The sequence below is a fragment of the Ambystoma mexicanum genome, chromosome 4q, assembly GCF_040938575.1.
Source record: "Ambystoma mexicanum isolate Mex_15411 chromosome 4q, UKY_AmexF1_1, whole genome shotgun sequence".
NCBI lineage: Eukaryota > Metazoa > Chordata > Amphibia > Caudata > Ambystomatidae > Ambystoma > Ambystoma mexicanum.
Window position 1 is genome coordinate 105,438,482 of NC_090928.1, and position 19,612 is coordinate 105,458,093.

Here is a 19,612-nt window from a genome sequence, read left to right on the forward strand (position 1 = left end):
ATGATGTTAGAATGACTGTTCAGTATATTTAGGTGTCCCGTGCCGTGCTACTGCCTAATCCAGACCTAGCTCCTGGACCTCAAAGCCTCCATGCCAGTGCTCAGCAGCAAGCAGAAACCGCCATCCTTGGCGATTATCATGCCCAGATTAGCATCTGTCTGAGTGAAGAACATATCTCCACATGGGAGAGATTGGGAAAACTGGTAATATACAGAAATGTGTGTGACCACCATTTTAATGAGAGAAGTAGGCTGGCTGTGTGTTCTGAGATTTCAACACCCAGTTTTCGTATGGATTTCTTTGCACCCTGAGGCAATGTAGGGAAGGGGTGCAGGCTGCAATTTGTCCCAGCTCACTTGGAGACCATAGTAATCACCAGAATTACTAATATCATCCATTTGCATGAAACTGTGTCAATGGGTTCCTAACCTATAGTACCATATCCATCTATGGATGGAAGGGCATTTTTGGAGCTATTTTGGACCCCTTGACCCAATTGTGGCTTGCCGGGTAATTGCCTTGTTTTTTCCCTTTCTGCCTCTGAAGACAGATTGTTCAGTACACTGTCCAAACCAGACTGCAGTGTAAAAATTCTGATTGGCCGAGAGAAGGTCATTAATGATCTTCATGTGCTAATAATGCTTAAATGCTTGTAAGTGGTTGCTGAACACGAGTGATTTATTGCAGTTATGTTTCTAGGTGCATTTGTTTTATAAAAACCTGATAATTCAGTGCCACTCAAATCCTGCTGATGGACTAGTTTGTGCCTAATTACATTGAGAAGCCAAGTGAGCACTGTGTCTCACCTTAAACAGTCATATAGAGTGTTCCCCTCCTGTGACACTGATCTGCTCTATAGCAAGTCTCCAGGATTTACTGTCAGTCTGTCTCTGGTCTTTCTTCCTTCCTTCCTTCCTTTATTTGGGCTGTTGGATATCTAGACAGCCTTTGGTATACTCAGGGTTTGACATTGAGATTCAATGAGCAGGTGCTAAAACCAGCTCTACTATGCTAGAAGCAGTAGCTAAATAGCTCCCCTCAATTTCGAACCCTTTGTACTGGGCCACCTAGTAGTTATGATTCAAAGTTAATAAACCATAACTGCCCCCTACCAACATTAAAAAAAAGAAAATACTTGGCTTCCTATATTCACTACTAATTATTTCAATTAAATGGGAAAATACCTATCTGTACCTATCGCTAAGAGGGATTTCTCTATTTATAAACTAAACTAAGGATGCTCGTCATATGTCGAAACCAAAAATGTGTCCTTGGTTCAAAACCAATTTACTATCTGATCCTACCACTTCAGGAAAAAAAGACATACATGTCATCCATACTATAAACTCTTACTTCAGGCTTCCCCTGCCAATGTTCCTTGTATCCCTTTCTGGGTATTGGTCACAGTTCAAAAACTGTGTTCTTCACAATTCACCAACAAAATGATTTCAGCTCTCCCTTTAGACTCCTCAAGAAGAAATCTAAGCCCAAGTCAAATGTCTCAGTTTGCTATTAGGAAGGAGTGATAGTTGAAGGAAACTTTATAGTTTTCTGTCCCCTCGTTTTATGTCTTGGAGGTCTTTTTATAGGTATTTATCAACACAAGGGGTGCCTGATTTAAGGCTCTGGTCCTCCAGGCTTCATATACTCACAATTGCTTATGGGAATAAGGAAACTCCCCATATTTGATCCTGACGAAGGTTGCGATTGTCAAGGGGCGAAGATTGGTGACGTCCTTAAAGACAACCAAAACACGTGTAGACTTATGTCTGTATGGCTAGGAGCACATAGACTGAACCATCAGATCATTTGGTGGATGACTTATATCATTGTGGAAATTGGAATTTGAGGCTAATTATTAATAGGCCACAAAACATATGTTATTGATTTCAAAAAATGAAAATGGAATGAATGGTAGGAGTGATTCAGTATGAGTTGAATATGAAGGTATTTGTTTGCTTAAATGTTTTTAAAAAACAGTATTTTAGATATTTTTGATATGATAAAACATTTTGAATTCAATATTTAGCATCTATTGGTATTTCTAAAAAGATAAATGTGTTGAGTTGGTTATTCCTTGTCCTGCTGGTCCATTTTTGTTGATTGTGGTCTTTATATAGCTCCAACGTCTCAATTTTTTAAAGGGGGGGTTCACTCCCTTACTCTGTCGTCCTCAACTTAGTAATTTTCTTTCCACTAGTTGTATGTCTTTGGTAGACCAATTGAACCCTCTAGGTTCCCCTCTTCTTCTTGTAGGTTGAAAAATGCCACTAAGTACTCTAGGGCTTTCCAGACCCCTCAGGCTCTCTGGTTTGTTTAACTTTTGTGATTGTATCCTTGGCCTCTGCCAATCTTCTCTATTCAGAATTATTGGGCTTCCGTAACCATCCTGTCATATTGTCTCTGCTCAGGTTGTTCTTCTCGTCTCCATCCACCCTGGGCAACCCTTGTACCTCTTACAATGTCTGGTGTGCTCCAGTGGAGTGGCTTCTCAGCGGGCACGTGGCCATTCGTCTTTCTCCTTGGTGTCGCTGTACCATAAGGATTTGCTTCCTGTATCTTGCCTGCCGCTGCACCCTCAGCGGTCTTTTGCCCTGTTGGTCTCAGCATCTGTTTGCGGGCTTGAGACCCACCATGGCTGCAGCATGGTCGCCCCACCCGACAAGACGGTCTTCCTTGTGTCTTCGTCCCAGCAGAATCATCCTTTCCAGTGCCGGCCTCCCAGCATCTAGCTCTCCCCTCTGTTCCTCACCACTGCTAACTCTGCTGTGCAGTGTGGCTCGGCCCTTCCAGGACGTTCTCACATCAGAGGCTCACCTAAGTGTAGGATTCTTCTTGCTGCATTCAGGTTTCCTCGTCTCTTCTCGCTGCCGTACTTAAAAGGAGCGTGTTTTTCTCCATCAGCTGCTGAGTTTGTGAAGATTCCATCATTACCTTGAGCCAACATTGGGGAACTAAAGTTTGTGTGTTTTGAATGCTGAATCAATTGAAACAGTCGTTTGTACTCCCATGTAGATAGGCAGACAAGGTAGTCTTTTTAGAGCGTTCCGGATAGGAATGGGAGTCCCTGCCCCCTAGACGGGAGTCTCTCCCAGTGAGATCTCGCTTTCCCAAACCCATTGGGAGGGTTTGGCTGACAGGTTCACCTCCCTAGCCTCAAAGGTGGTGGCTCCCCCCAGGGAGGAATTCATCACAGTACCCAATTGGTAACCAGTTTTCTAATCGTTACTAACTATATGAAAGACTATTTGGTGAAATATATCGCTGGGTTTATTTTGTTAGATTTATCTGCGATCTGGCCCAACTTGGAATTTTTATCGTCCTAGCTGGCCTATTTTTTTAAATTAACCTGGGAGAAACCACTTCAATGGCAACTGTAAAGGTTGGCAGTAGTTTTACTGGATACCTATCCCTGAATGGGGTCACCAATTTTCATGGAAGTTCAGTCTTCTTTCCTGGGAATCTCTATATGGAATGGCAAACAGCTGTTTATCAAAGAACACACAGAACAGTGATCCAGGGTTCTGTTGTCTACCTCCATGAATTCTAGCCTTGTAGTAATAAAGCTACATGGTTGGCGATGGGTCCAAGACTTCTATATCACATTAATCCTGCTCTGCACATTCACCAACACTCTATTAGGTTGGTTTTCAAATTATGCTTAAATATATGGTCAGTCCGATCATAAATCTAAGTGGGTCATCAATACCTTTAATCTCTCATCCATGGCTAGGCTTTGTCCTGAAGGCTCCACTTATGTGCTGTACCTAGGCTGAGTGCTGAAAGACTCTGTAGGCCCATATGCCCTCGAATGAAACTGGATAATAGTGCTGCAGCAGCTAACTGAAAAAACATGGTTTGGTAGGCTGTCCTTACCCAACTCTTTTTTCACAAGCCAGTCTTTTAATTTATAAAAATGTGTTCCTCAATCATTACATAGCATAAACATTTCCCTCTGCCCAGGCCCCTTCACCACTTCCACAAACCACTTACAGCGAAACCAAGCGCAACAATATGCGTTTTGTACTTTATTATGCACATTCAAATTGGAATTCCATTTCAACAGCTTATTTCAAAAAAAGAAAAATGGTTGTATCTTTAAAGGCATTTCGTAGTTTTGCGAAATGGACAACTGCTTGTAGTTTTCTCAAAACAGGCCATTTTATTAAAGAAAATATAATGAAATAATACCTTGCTTGCCCTGCTCTACAGAGGAATTCCCTACCTAGTCTAAGGACTAAGGGAATATTCTCTAGCATGGTAAACTGGTTCTCACTCTAAACAACCAATATAACAAGACAATTATATAGAAACACAATATAATAAACAATATAAACACAATATCCTTATGGCCTTCTCCTGTTCTGGGTAAACTCCCTTCCCCAGGCTTCAAAGTCACTTTCCAAATGTTCAACAAAAGAAAAGGAAGGTTACCATGCAGTTCTTAAATGTTCAAAGTCCAAACACAGTTCATTAAACAAAAATCCACTTGTAGCCACTCTTTATCCGTGCATGAAAAGAACCCCTTCCAGCTTGCAGGAAGAACAGCACCAATGGTCATCCTGGTCTACTTCTAGGTAAATTGCCACAGTTCAAAGAAAGTGTAATATTCTTTAAATGTCCATAATAGGCTCTTCTTGACAACTTCCTTTGTTTCAATTCTACAATTGGTATATTTGTCAGAATGTTCTACTATTTCTACTTCCAACCACCACCCTCTTGGTACTATGATAACAGTCGCCTTGGTCTCATAGCATAATACTACTTCAGCCACTGCAATGTGACATCTACTGACAATTGTATAAACCGCCACAGTTCAAGTGTAACTCCTACTGCTTTGGTATTTATGATGTATTGGGAGATTTTAACCAGACACTCAACCGCTTCAGGTAGGCAAGCAAGCCACTCTTCCTTTTAATGGCTCTCTTAAAAGGGGCAGCCTCTTTTCCTCTTTAGGCGGTATAACTACCACCAACAACCTGTACTTCAGCAGTCTGTTGTACCCAGGTTATTTTCTACTTCAGAGTAGACTTCACAAACATTGGTTTTCCATTCCCCAGCTTTGGATACACCCTTCCACCAGGTGTCAGCACAAGGAGTTGCCCAAAACCTTCCATGCCACTTTCTCAGCTTTAGGTAATGATGGAGTACTTGCTTCTTATGCCACTTTAACTGTTAACCTCAAAAAACAATTAGCTGGTTCAGTAATGCTTGTCAAACCAAGTTTCACTCTGCAAAGGGAAGGTCTACTGGCTTGGTTAAGCTTGTTCTTCTCCTTAAAGCTTTTAGCCTCTTCATTTCTTGGAATATTTTTAATGTCAATTCTGGATACAATGCAGGGTTCTGACTTCAATGTGAAAATATAATAAGGTATACGGGACCTTTCTTTCAATCAGTTTATCAAGGTTTAAAGTTGACACAAACCTTGCGTTCCCATATAATGGTAAAGAATGAAGTTCAAGCTTGTTTCGGGAGTTATAATAACGCACGCGTGATTTCCCTTTGTAATAGTTTTCACTATGCTACTTGTAACTTGTGTATAGACAAAGAGTACAGTATTCAGAAATACTTTAGGAATCATTCTCTTAACTTTATCAGAGACACACGATCGCTTTGTTGTACAGCACAGTCGTTGATACATTGGCAATGGGTTTAAAGCAGTGGTCTTCAAACATTTTTGGCCTGGGCCCCCCCTGAGCAAAGTTTAGGCAGGCTGGGCCCCCCCAAAAATGCCAGATGGACAGTATGTAGAAATCGCTATGAACCTTTGCGTGCTGTCACCAAACCCGACTCCCAGTAAAGACCCTGGGCTCCCCCCACCCTACTCCCACCACTGTCCCAGTGCTTCCGGCCATCCTGCTCCCACCAGAGTCCCATAACATAAGCGTACACACATCCATACACATTTAAATAAAAAATAAATCGCCATAAACGTACTTTCTGCAGGGGCCTGAGCGTGGTTGCTAAAATGCCCAGCTCCAGGTTGCTCTGCCCGTATGTGCGATGCGGTGCAGGAGCACCCCCTCGCACATGCATACATGCAGTGCCTCAGCCAGCATTTCCAATGAACTATGCAAGGCTGGCGAAGCAAAACACCCCCAGCGTTGCATGGCTCAGTGATCATGTGCGGCTGGGGAAATGAACTGTCAAAGGCAGTGTTTCCCTTTGACAGTTCAGCCAGCCCAGAAGCACTCCCTCAGCTGGAAAAAGCAGCTGAGGGAGTGCTCAGTGTTTCACTGGGCTGGCTCCTCGGCTCCTCCATAATGGGTGAGGTGGCCAGTGGGTGGACACCCCCTCAACCATTATGGATGAGCTGGCAGGCTTGGACTGGCCTATAGGGCAATAGGGCGATGACTGTACCAAAAATGCAAAATGCTAGTGTAGGCCAGTCAAAATGGGCCACTTTTTTGGCCAATGTGGGCCAGTTTCAAGAGTTACTTCACTATGCAGCTAGTAGTTTTGACCATTGTTGCTGAATAAATATTCTTTAAATATCACAATTTGTTTACATTTGAACAAAAAACAACCCCTTGGGTACTATTCAAACCGTCTGTGACTAAAGGACTGAATATCCATTTGCAACTGCTGGCCATTTTTTTTATTTGCGCCCCACAGTTTGAAGACCTCTGGTTTAAAGGGTTTGCCTTCCTGCATTCAAAGTAGCTGTTTTCTTGAAACAGGTTTTTACCTGTTGCCTTCATCCTACTTAATTGATCTTGCACCTAGTACCCCTCTGGCCTATTGTGCCAAGTGGATCAGGTTCAGAACCGTGCTTTGCAGCATACTCACCCCCACCTCACCTCTCACTTCTCTCTGACTCTTTTCCTCTCTCTTCCAGAGATGGCACTCTCCATCTCCCCTATCTTCTCCAACTGCTACACCATCACCTATCCTCCCTCTCTCACTAAATCTGGACGGAAAAAAGCATAAAAGACATCCTTGCTGCTAAACCAGGCCTCCCAATTATAGACGCCTATGTCAATGCATCCTCAACAGAAATCTTCACTGCCATCCTCTTTTCTGTCCTGTCTCCTGACCTATGGACCTTTCACATCACTGCCACTCTCCTACCTTAGTCTTCAACTTCCATTAGTGGCGGCACCAAGTGGGAAGTCCTTCTTGCAGGTTTCTTCTCTTCTCGCTGCTGTATCAATATGTACATCATGGGCACAATCCTGGTTCAGGACCCTCAGGCCAACCTCCCCCTATTTGTCCAGCCCCTGCTTTCTCTCATCACCTTCCTTCCCCTGCCCCTCCACTTCTTCCCCTTAGTCTCCACCTCACCAGACAGATGCCTCACGTCCCGACACCCCTCCTCACAAAACTTTCAAAGACTGCGACTGTCTCCATCTTGCAACCCTCAACTCACGCTCAGCCATCAAACATTCTGCTGGCATCTGCCTTCTCCTTGAAGACACCCTGACCTGGACATTCTTGCACTCACTGAAACTTGGTTCTACGCCAGCTAAGTTACTTCCTTTGACTCACTCCTCCCAGATGGCTATAAGATCACCTCTAAACCTCGACCCCACCGGGCTGACAGTGGAGTTGCCTTAATCTTTCCAGAGTGGATTCCTTCTACCATCCTACCCACTCTGCAGTATTCGTCCTTTGAGAGCCTATTGTGCAAATTGGTCATCTCTCCTTCCTCCACCTTTATTTTATTTTTGTGTGTTTTATATTGCGCCGAACACCCACTGGCCTCGGGGCACATACATGTAGATGCAGAACTAAGATATAAGACGGGACATCATTTCCTGCCTAGCTAGGGGGCCCATCTGTGGATCAGGTACTGTCACCTGAACAGATAGGTTTTCAGCACTTTCCTGAATGTATGGTAGTTCTTCTCTTGTCTAAGCTCTTTAGGGAGGCTATTCAATTTCTGGGTTGCTTTCACAGGAAAGGCCCGGGCCAGTCCATTAGACCTTTTCTGAGGGGGGACAGTTGATCTCGTCCAAGGCCTCTGATCTTAGTGATCGTGTTGGGGCATAAAAAGCGATTTTCTCTTTAAGGTAGGCAGGCGCCCGCCGGAATAGGCATCTATGAACCACAGTCATGCTCTTAAACTGAATTCTGTCTTCCACTGTCAACCAGTGGAGCGCTTTTCTGTCCTAAGTGATGCAATCTCTCATTGCTTTGTTTCTTATTATTCTCACGGCGCTGTTTTGCAAGGTCTGGCACTTTGCTATACACCCCGTACTTGCGCCAACCAAGAGTGTGGTGCCATAGTCGAGCCTAGTATAACCGCCACTCCGTTCCACCACCAGCTGGGTGTCATCTGCATAGTTCGTGAAGAAGGCTCCGATGTTATCGGGCACTATGCAGAGACACGTCCGGTAAAGATTGAAGAGCAGTGGTGATAAACTCGCGCCTTGGGGTATGCCGCAGTAGATGGACCACTCATTTGAGAATTTGTCCCTGCAGTGAATCTTAGTTCTCCTATCCGCTAGAAATAAAGCCACCCATCTGGTTGCTTCAGTTGAGCAGTTTCCCACATTTTCCAGCACCCACTGTGGCTGTTGATGATTAAGGAGTTCGAAAGCAGCATTGGGTCTAATAACACAAGCAGGCTGGTTTTACCTTTATCCATAATGCTCTGCGTAAGGGATTGTACATCTAGCATTGCTGTCTCGGTACTGTGGGCTGCCCTGAATCGTGACTGTTGTCTGTGTAAAATGTTGTTTGCCTCTACAAATGCATGAAGTTGGGCCGTAGCCACCTTATTCATGATTTCTAATAGGAAATTGCAATTTGTTATTGGCCGGAAGTTGCTTCGATCCTTCTGATCCAATCCTGTTTTTTTCACCAATGGTGTGACGATGACTATCTTGATACTCTCAGGTATCTTCCCAACATTAAAGGACGTATTTATCATCCTAGTGAATAAAGGTGCAAATAACTTCCTGTTATCCAGTTTCATTTTAGAGGGGAGTAAATTCTCTGCGCTCAACGTTGGCTTCATGGACGCTAGTATCCCTTCCATATCCTTGGAAGGGATACTAGCTGTTATAATGGGCTTAAACTTAAATCTTTCCTGGATATTCCGTAAAATGGTTGGTGTTGTGGGGTTTGTTTGGTTCTGTTTTGTCACTTGAGATGTTCTAATTACCTCCCTTGCCGTTTCTATTTTATGAAAAAATGCCTCCTGTACCTTTTTTACAGTCTTCCTGTGAGGGTTGGAAGGGTGTCATCAGGGCATTCGGTTTTTCCAATGACTTTAGGATTTCGAATAGTTTGCCTGTCGAATTGGATGCTGATGCAATCTGATCATTGTAAAAATGTTTCTTTGCTTCGACAATGCTTTCTTTATAGAGTTTCTCAGTGTGCTTCCATTTATCCTTTATTTTAAGGGTTTCCTTAGCCAGCAACTCTCCCTTCTCATTTTTTCTCGTTTCAATATTGACAGCTCAGTATTAAACCATGTTTGGTGGCCTTTATTTGCCCTGACTAGCTTGTTCTCTATAGGGGACACTCACAGGTTCAGGAACTAGTAGACAATAAGGTCTACTAGTTCCTGAACCTGTGAGTTGTAAGTATTGACTATTTATTTTGCAGGTATTATCATCTGCGGTGTCCATAATGATTTTATTTAGGCATTGTTCTAAGTGCGCTGTGCTGATGTTCTTAACATTTCTGCTCTGAGTCTTTTTGTGCGTGTTACTCCTTTTGGGCTGGGGTTCAAGTGTTAATAGTGCAAATTTTACTTTGAAGTGGTCGGACCAGATGCATGGTTTGGTCTCTTCCATTTCGGGTCTCGAGATTACATGTGACCACCCAATCTAATTGGTTGCCATTAGAAGTAGTAGGCTCTATGTTAATCACCTTAAAGTCAATGTTGTTCAGTACTTTTTATAACTTAATTGCCTCCTTATCTTTGTTGTTTCGTCTCCATCTGGTGAAATCTCCCAACAGTAGAGTGGCAGTATTCGGGCCCTTGAGGTTATTTAACTGTTGAGTGATTTCCTCGTTGAAATCAGACATCAGGGATGGGGGCCTATAAACTACTATCACATTGAAACAGTTATTATTAGTCAGAGTGTGTTGTAAATGTAAGATTTCACAACCCTGATATTGTATGGAGAAAGGGAACATGTGGAAGTCATTCCTTACTATGACTGCCACCCTCCCACCCGTACCCCCTTGACCCTGTTCTCTAGCTTTATGAAAAATTGTGTAACAGTCTGGTACAGCTTTTTCTATTGTAGGGCCACATGGGTCTTGGAGCCAGAGGTGTTGCTAGGGGCAGGCTGAGGGGGCTATAGCCCTGGGTCTTTTGGTTGTAGCCCCGGATAGAAGCTCAGGGACTACAACCAAAAGGCTATCGCTAGCCCCGAATACCGCTAGTCCCGACATTAGCTTAGCCTCTGATCTTTTCCAGACCTAGCAACACCCCTCCTTGAAGCCATGTCTCAGTGAGACATAGCATGTCAATGTTGTCCTCTATGTTTGAGGTCATGAATACACCGAGCATGCTTATTTAGGGATCTGGTATTTAAAAGACACATTCTTAATTGTGTTTTTTTCCCTCCTTAGCTGGACGCTCTGTGGATGTAATGTTCTTATTTTTAATCATCTTGGGTTTGCTTTGTGCCTTGCTCATACTGTTAATAGTACTAATTGGAGCTTGTACGCCCGTGTGTATTGGGGCGTTTGGGGCGTCCTGAATTGACTTCAGGTCAGAACTTTACTTCTCATATCAGTGTGAGAGACATTACAACGACAATAAGCCATGATCTCCTTTGGTACAGTGGAAAAAGTCTTTGTCAGAGGAAGAATACTGTGTCTCATCCCATGGAATTCCCTCACCACCTTGGGCCCTATCTCATCCCAGGTGATCCTCCTACAGTAGACCACCCCAAGAGTTGGGATCAGGAAGCGCCTGCCTTCCCCTGGCCACCTGGGAGGAGACTTTAGGCAGGGTTTCAGTGAAGGATCCGTAGGATTCTTCACACTATGCAATTCTGCGTATCTGTAACTGGCGGAAAGGTTTTTTTGGGAGGATGCAATGTCTGTACTGCAGGTTATGATTATGGCATCTGAAAACCTGTGTTTAGCATAGAAACTGTATTGTAATCCTCACTGTGGCTGCTTCAGTGCAGCTTACGTGTGTGATAGTTCTGAATCTGTCAAAGTAAAAATGTATTCTGTTGATTATAAATTGTGCCATCTGCTCTTGCTTTACAGATACCCCCTGCACCGTCGAAACCAGACTTCGATGGTCCAAGAGAGAAGATGCAAAAATTGGGAGAAGGAGAAGGCACAATGACGAAGGATGAATTTGCCAAGATGAAACAAGAACTTGAGGCGTAAGAATTTCAATTGTAATGACTGAGCACTAATGTGAAATTGGAGATTTGTCCTTGGGCAGTCCTATATAAATATATTCTTAAGAGGACATTATGGTTGTAAAACAAAACCCCCAAAATTCTCCAATTAGGGTTTTCAAAGGGACCATAATTACCCCCCTCCCCACCCCTGAGATACTGAAAAGAACGTAATGCAGCCAGGACCTCCTTTGCTCATGATGTTTCGCTGAATGGTGTTTCCCCAGGAGAACTGCATCATTTGCATCATTTTCATTTCTCCCAATTATGTGCTCAATTTGTTCTTATATTGTCACTCATCTTAACTGTAAAATGACCTTCACCAGTGTGGGAATTTCCACCCTCCCCTCTTTAGCGCGGTTTTGTTGCTGAAGTCTTGTTGGAATTGGTTTTACTTCCTTGTTGTTTGTGTTGGCATATGTGGCATCATTAGCAATGCATTACAGTGGCTGAGCTCTGGTTTTCTCACTAGGGCGGTAGAACAGTTGTTACCTTTTGGAATCCATACTTGGCAATGTTTGTGGCTTTTGTTTTGGGTTACAAAAGCAACGCATCTTCCGACAGCTTTTTTTCCACTGAATTTCTGTGTTTTCATGGAGCATATCCAATGCACTTTGTTCACCTGCGGGCCAATTGATCAGCTCCTTAGCCGGTAGCAGGGCTTTTCGCTCTGCCCTGGACACCTTTGATCCTCTCTAGGCTGACTGGGTTAGCCCTGAGCCCCTGCCCAGTGACTTAATTGACCCTCCCCCTGGCACCACATACATCCCAGAATTACCATTCTGTGCCCCAGGCCGTGCCTAGCTTCTTGGAGTGGCCAATATGCCTCCCTGGAGGGTCTGTGAGCCTTCTGCCTTCACCAGTGGCTTCTTTGCTCGGTGCATGGCCAAATGCCCTATTGGAGCATGGCCTCCGAGCAATCCCAGTGACTACTTTGGCCCCATTTGGGGGACCTCTCAAATATATTCTCTCTCGCCCTACCTTTTTGAACTCCCAACTAGATTGGCTCTCCAAATGGGCATGCTGTCCTAGGTTCAGGTCACTTGTTTAGATGGTTGGCAGACAAGGACCTAAAATATCTTGTGGGGTAATAAAATAGCGCTATGTAGGTACGCAGATTGTACCAGGTTAATCTATTTATATATATGTATTGGGTGAAAAAACTTTAGGTAAGAGAGAGTTAAGGTGATGAGATTTAATGCAACAAAACCCTTGAAACTAGCCCAATTTGAAGCATGTGCACCTTAACTTTGCGCCCCGTTGCACATTGTATGACCACAATAATGGCATCACAGATGACCTCCCCAGAACAAAACCCAGCCCCCCTTCACCTACCTTACTCTCTGCAACGCTACATGCCTCTCGGTGCGCCCACCATGTTTGGATGACAGCTGCTCCCTGCGTCGTGCACAAATGCATGTAGGGGCTGACCGTTGTGGCCAGGCGAGGGAAGCTGCAGGAGTTAGGTACGTGTTTTTGGGGTGTTTGTGACAATCTGTGTGGGAGAGAAGGGGCAATGTGTTGGGCTCGGAATGGGGCGCGCGGGATTAAAGAGGGATCTTGGGGGGTGGTAGTCCCCCCTTCATCCCCAATTTTCCAGAAATCCCACCACCGTGGATAGGAGTTCAGAGACAGAAACTGAGATAGGATAAGCAGGAGCTAAAACCAGCACCTGGTTTTCCAGCCATTAACCAGTGGCCAGGAGATACCACTGGAAAACCAGGCGCCAGTGCACAGCGTTTTGCAAATGTAACTTCCACTACAGATGTAAGCTTCTCATTCTGTCCCTTATTTATGGCCCTTCATGCTTTAAATGTCGTGTAAGTGTGTTATAATGTTTATTTACAGTGTGTTTCAAAGTTAAATGTAAATAGGTGTGTTTCTTTGGCATCCGTTGGCTTGTGGAGCCAAATGTGACTCCTGGTAGCTGTTGGTGTCATGCTAACGAGGCTCTTCTAGGCTACAAGCAGCAGCTAAGTAGGGCCCCGCTCCACTTAATTTCGAACTCCGGGAAATGGGTGTGGGGGATTCAGAATCTGACATTTCAGTATTTTCAAGGCCACACAAAATCAGCCAAAATAAATCTGTCTTTTTGTGTTCGGCCTTCAAAATGCAGAACTATCACATGGAACCATTTTGCCCGCACCTTTCTGTTCTTCCTCACCATGGGACAATATCTCTGCCTTGGATGGATCTCTGTGTCACACGTTAAGAGTCACAACTTGATAACTGATACCCACATGCCATTTATTATTGTTCTCAGGCAAGAATAAGTTCTACCTTCATTTGCAAAGTGTCACTAAGTTACCATCAGTGGGCATGGCTAAGTCCAGAGCAGAGAGCACCGTCAGTCATGCAGTCTTCTGGTCTTTTTGGGTTCTTGCCAACCAGTCATGGCACCTCAGTCTAGCCACGTCATCCGTAATCATGGCTGTGATATGGTTCTGCTCAGTATAGCTGCATGCCCAATGTTCATGAGGGTGTATAAATTATTGTCTGCACTGACAACGATCCATATTTATTTGTAAAAAAAAGCGGGCACAAATGGAAATGCAGGTATTTTGCTTGGCTTGCTCAGCTGTCAATTGTGCCTCTTTGGGCCCATCAAAGGTTAGTATGAAGTATCACAGTGAAGATAAAATAATAAAGGAATTTACTTTTTCGGGAAGTCTAAATGGCTGTATAGATTTGACTACAGTCAGCAGCAGTAACAACAGTAGCTGGCTGTGTTTGTAAGGTGAAAATGGAGTTGGGTACTTGCACATCAAACCAATCTCTGTTAGTATCCCCATTACCACCACCATCACTGCATATTTTGCATTTGAATAAATGTGGGGAAAATGCTAGTTGCAGTTCATTTTTCCAGAGCTTAAAAACATATGTACATGAATACAGATAACGTGACTATAAAATACATATTGTAAAATGCACAGCAATGTCTCTAAATAATTTCCATAAAACTGGGAGCGTTCGTTACAAGCCACCAAAAAGTAGTGTTCTTATGGGGAGTCTGAATTTACCATAACTCCAGGTGGCTATGCTTACCTTTCATATATACACATTGTGGTAAGGCCGAGCATTGACAATTGATAAGCTTTGGGTGTTTCGACAACAAACCTTTTTTTTACAGTTTTTAGTAATGACTGGTTAGTTCAATGCTCATGGGGTCTAGGGGGTAATACGATAGTTGAAAATGCATTCTCGTAAACATAACAGTGCATACTTAACACAAAGGTGCATTTTATCCCATGCATCTAGCAGCTTAGTAATGCAATCTCCAAATGACAGGTAAATGCATAATCCGAGTCCTTACCATGTAATGAATATCTAAGGAATATTTTGGAGTGGTTTATTACAGAGGGATAAAATCAAACTAATACCCCCAATTGCAACAGTCTCGCCCCACAATCTGGGAAAAGAAGCATGCTGTTTTACTCGGAATATTTTAGTTTTATTTAAAATAATAAACTAGGAGAATGTAGGTGGTACCCGAACTCGAAACATGTGAACTTGCCTTAAAACACTGTAAATGAATTGTACAATAGGAACAATTTGCAATTATTTTTAAAAAAGTAGTTGAAAACATGCGTGAAATATTCAATTGAGTCATGTAAAAAAATGCTATCAAACATAGTTTTGCATAAAAATAATATGACAATGTAATGGTGTCTGGCTTTTTTCGTAGAACAGAATGGTTTCTATTTAAAGCACAAGTACAGAGAAATTGTAATGTGATTTGGTTTTTAAGTTCTGCATACATGAATGGAAACCTTTAAAATAAATTGCTGTTCTGTTTAAAGGGGAAGAGAAGTTTGTAGGAAATGAAACACTGGTTATACCAGGTTTTTGCAGTCGATCTTTCAAAATCTTCCCCCGATATTTAGTATCCTTTGTGAAAGTATACTTAATGACATTTAATTAGAACAAAATGGCAGTTTCATGCATGTCTGTTTATTCCCTTTGCCAAATCATTGACATGGGATCTAAAAACATATTCCAAGAGTTGCTGCACTTTCTGAAACAACCCCAGGGAATCATCCGTTTTACTCAATTTGGGGATTTTGATACACTCCCCAACCTTTTGGAGCTCTACTTCTGGAGCTCTACCTCTAAGGGACCTGGCACAGCCCACCTGCTGAAATTAGGAAGGTACTGGCCACCCAGGTCATGTGACATTCCTCAGTCCCTTTTGTATCCAGATAGGAAGGTATCCCTGCTCTGGTCACCATCTGGTTCAGCTGGAAATCCCGTTTGCCACCAGTCCTCTTCCCTTTCAACACATTTTGACATAAGTGTGTTCAGTGAAATTGGTTACATTGTGGCAGGCAGTGCGAATATAATCTATTTCCTTTTTTTCACAAAAGCCTTAGTTATTCTAGGTTTAAAACGATCCATATAGCATCATTTCACACTACATTTAGGATTGGGTACGTTGCGATTGGCCTCCTTCGCTTTCTCACATGCTTCCATTGACTTTGAATTTGATCTGTTCTAAGAGGATGCCAGCTGCAAACAAACTAGCCCCTGCCTCAAGTGTAAGATCTGATACTGAGCTGAAATAATCATTTTAGTATCATTATTTACATGAACACGTGATACTGGAGAAAATATTCAGATTTGTAAGAATATTCTGAAGCCAGGGATTACATTTGTTTTTGTCACTGTGCATAATTGAAATGTGCAAGTTATGTGCAAAGTGTACATTTTTAAATATTCTTCACACTGTGGATGGTGTGTATTTAATTAAGCCAAATTCAGATATTTGGGGTTTTTCAGTTGGACTAATGATTCAAAGGTTGGAGCTGAACATTAGTTTTCTGATGTTCACGGATTCTATTCAGATCTTAAAGTAGACTATTATAGTACATCGGCTAAATATTGTGTGATCTGATCACTATCAATACCACCATCTGTTGCTGAGAGTTACATTTAACTTGAAACAAGAATAATGTAATGTATCAATTGTTTGTTAACTAAGGCCAATTGGGACAGGTGCACATTCTTTCTATGTATCTAATGCTTTTCAAAGTCATGTGTTAATGGTCCTCGCTAGGAATCGGTTTCTGAAAATGCACTTCACGTCTCAGGCAGACATCATTAATCAATTTACTGGTGGTCTTTCAGATAAGCTTAAAAAACAAGACCAATAAATGATTTGATTTTTCAGGGCAAAATACCTGCATCTGGACATATTTACGTGGTATCCGGTCATATTTTCGAATACATATTTTGGAAACACCATTAGGTCGAAAACATTTTGCCGAATTTTTTTTTTCAAATATATTATGTATTTTATGTTTTTTTGTTTGTTTAGTAAAAAAAAAGTGTTAAAAAAACAGCGTTTGGGGGGCGAACCCCCCATTTCAAACATACAATTAAAATAAAAAAATGCAAAAAAAAGGTTCTGGCTAATTGCAACGACATAATGGCATTAGAAAATATGCCATTCGAAAATATCACTATAAACCATTTATTTTCTTTGGAACCAAGGTTTAGAGTCATAAACTAAGAAGTTCCATTCATCTTCTATGCAATGATCTAAGTGGTATGTTACAAGAGGTCTGGAAAATCTGCCCTCGGAGCTGTCTAATGGATGTTTATAACCGTGTAAAAAGGTTTCAGTTTAGACAAAATCCACAGTTTATAAGTTAACACGGTGTCAATGCTGCACACTGGTCTTTCCATCTGTAAGGAAGGCATGGCATCAATAGTAAGACAGACACAAGTGAACACAGTTTAAGGGTGTTTATTGAACTTTAACAAGAGTGTGATAAATGCCTATCTAAACCTAAATATAGAGATGGGAGCAAGCTACGACCATCAAATAAAAATGCAGTACTAGTGGAGTCTTGTCAAAATAAAAGGGCCTATACTAAACAATCTATTGCCAATCCTTACCTCTAAATGCAAATAGTGTGGGGTAGTGTTCATGAAAAAGAAAGAAGTGTTCACAAAAATGATATGTCAGGATGTTCAGGCCGTTGGCCTCCCTTCCCCACATTTTCAGCATGGCACAAGGTGGTTCACTCGAACATAGCACACTCTCTGACTTCTTCAGAACTTCATCATTACCAACATCAGGGCTTTCTGTGGCCAAGTGTCTTAAGTTATCAAAGTCTCTTGATTCAGAAGGCCCGATTTACAGAAACAAAATTCTTTTCCTCATACAAGTACTCAAGTCAAGTGATTCACTCTTCACCCTGGATCCCCCTCAGCCGGGCTCAGATCCCCTTTTTATTCCTGTTACTTTGGATCCCCCTCTTTCATGCTCAGATCCCCTTCTCCAATGTTCAGAGAATATTCTTTCTTGGGTGACTTACGATTCACCCCGTATCCCCCTCACCAGGGCTCAGAACAATTGCAGTTTGTTTTAGCTATCGAAGACTTTCGAATGTCCACAGGGTTTAGCTTGACCCGTTGCAGGACCACTTCGATTTCACAATTGATATTTGCCACCTCTCAGTTGGATACTTAACAGAGACCTTGGAATGAGCACCCACATGTTGCTGGACCACTCTGTATATGCTATATATCCTGGCTTCAAAAGTTCAATCTCTTGTTGGATGTTCAATTATATTTGCCTCGATCATACATACGCTTCACACACTGTTCTCTGCAGATTTCTTCATACAAGGTTGCCGCTTGCAACCTTGGTTCTAACACAGACTGGTCTGCTATCAGTCTCCCCATCTCACTGGCTGTGCTGACTTTACTGGCGCTGCTTTGTTGTAGGATCCAAGGACAGTACTAAGCGGTAATCGCTCCTCCCCGCCTTGACTATCGATGCAGGAGAACCCCGGGTACCTCCTACACACAAAGCACCTTTCTTCAGCTTTAATTCAAAGTCTTATGTTTCTTATTCTCGAGGGCTCGTGAAAGTAGAGTTCTGAAAAGGTCAAGGGCACTTCCCTCCATGCAACCCTCTTTGGTCTAGCTGTCTATCTCCTCGTATTAAACTGCCATCTTGGAACTGCTGCTTCCTCGTGTGTTTTGCCTTGCTCCGAGTGTGCTTTCTCCCTCCACCTCTTATCCGTGTGGGGAAGTGTGATGGAAGTTAGGTGTGTTTAATATCAGTAATTGCCTGACTCTGCCTGAACCTTGTGTTGGGACATGTCAGTTATACGACTCGGGTGTTAGTCCGTTTTCTCTTACAGTGAGCTGTCCGTGAAAAAGTGTTTGTGTCGGGAAAGGGGTGGGGGGGAGTTGAGTTCCTAGTATTCTGGTAGGATGGGGAAAAGGTGCGACAGGGAAGGGGATACCACGTTTCACCATCAGGTGTCCCACTCCCCAAAGACGCCCCCATCCAGGTGATCCTCCTGTACTGGTTCACCCACAGGAACTGGATCCAAAAGCGATGACCGTGTCCTGGTCACCTGGATGACAGATCCCCGCGCACTAGCGGGTAAGACACCTTCTGGTTTCTCACACATCCCAGAAATATTCAATATATTCAACAACTATTATATCACACTATATAATAAAAGGCTTGATGTATGTTTGTCCAAAGCGCCCCTGCCCTCTTTGCCTGTTATCACTGCTAGAGTGAGAAGACAACAATAAGACTTCCAAGTTTATCTTCCAGACGAAGACCATGTGTATTTCAACAATGTAAACAAACAATTCGCTGCAGAAAAGGCCCAAGACAGGTGTACCACTTTAACAGCATACTACAAGTTGCATACACTAAGAAAATATATGCATTGAAAACATATATATCAACAGAAATTCCTTTGATTAGCACTATTTCTTTAAAAGAAAATTTCTTTTTTATGTACTTATATATTATGTAATTATTAATTGTAATATTTCTTAGTATGCATTATTGTATCAATAATCTTCATGTACGTTTTAAACTTTGACTTCAATTTACTTCATTTTATGATCTCATGTCTACATCGAATCATGCTGCACGTGAATTGTATTAGTCTTACATCCCTCAACATTATATATATTTTGAGTCAAAAACCTGTATGTGCAATCTAAGACAATGAGGAGCAGATCCAACAATTGGCCGCATATACTATGTTGAACTTTCAACATATTCTGTGAGATTGTGTTTTAGGTTACTACTCTTCCATGTAAAAGGAACAAGATCCTTTACAAATCTTTTTTTTTTCTTTTAACATAAATTCACCTGATAATATATTTCCACTCCGGACATTTCTTCCTTTAAGCACATTATGTTGATGAAAAAAACATAACTATTCATGTAGTATGTTTTAAAATAATCTGTATCATTTCCTTGTAGAACATTGAACTTCAATGTGCAGTTCATCAGGTTGCCTTTC

General features: G+C 42.4%; 1 protein-coding gene across 1 annotated transcript in view; it reads left to right on the forward strand.

Annotated features, from left to right (window-relative positions):
• The window catches only part of SNX5 (sorting nexin 5), a 361,295-nt gene that overhangs the window by 163,941 nt on the left and 177,742 nt on the right, over nucleotides 1–19,612 (forward strand). Inside the window, exon 4 of the mRNA XM_069607548.1 lies at nucleotides 11,185–11,306. Coding sequence (XP_069463649.1) covers nucleotides 11,185–11,306 — 122 coding nt within the window. The remainder of the gene's footprint in view (nucleotides 1–11,184; nucleotides 11,307–19,612) is intronic.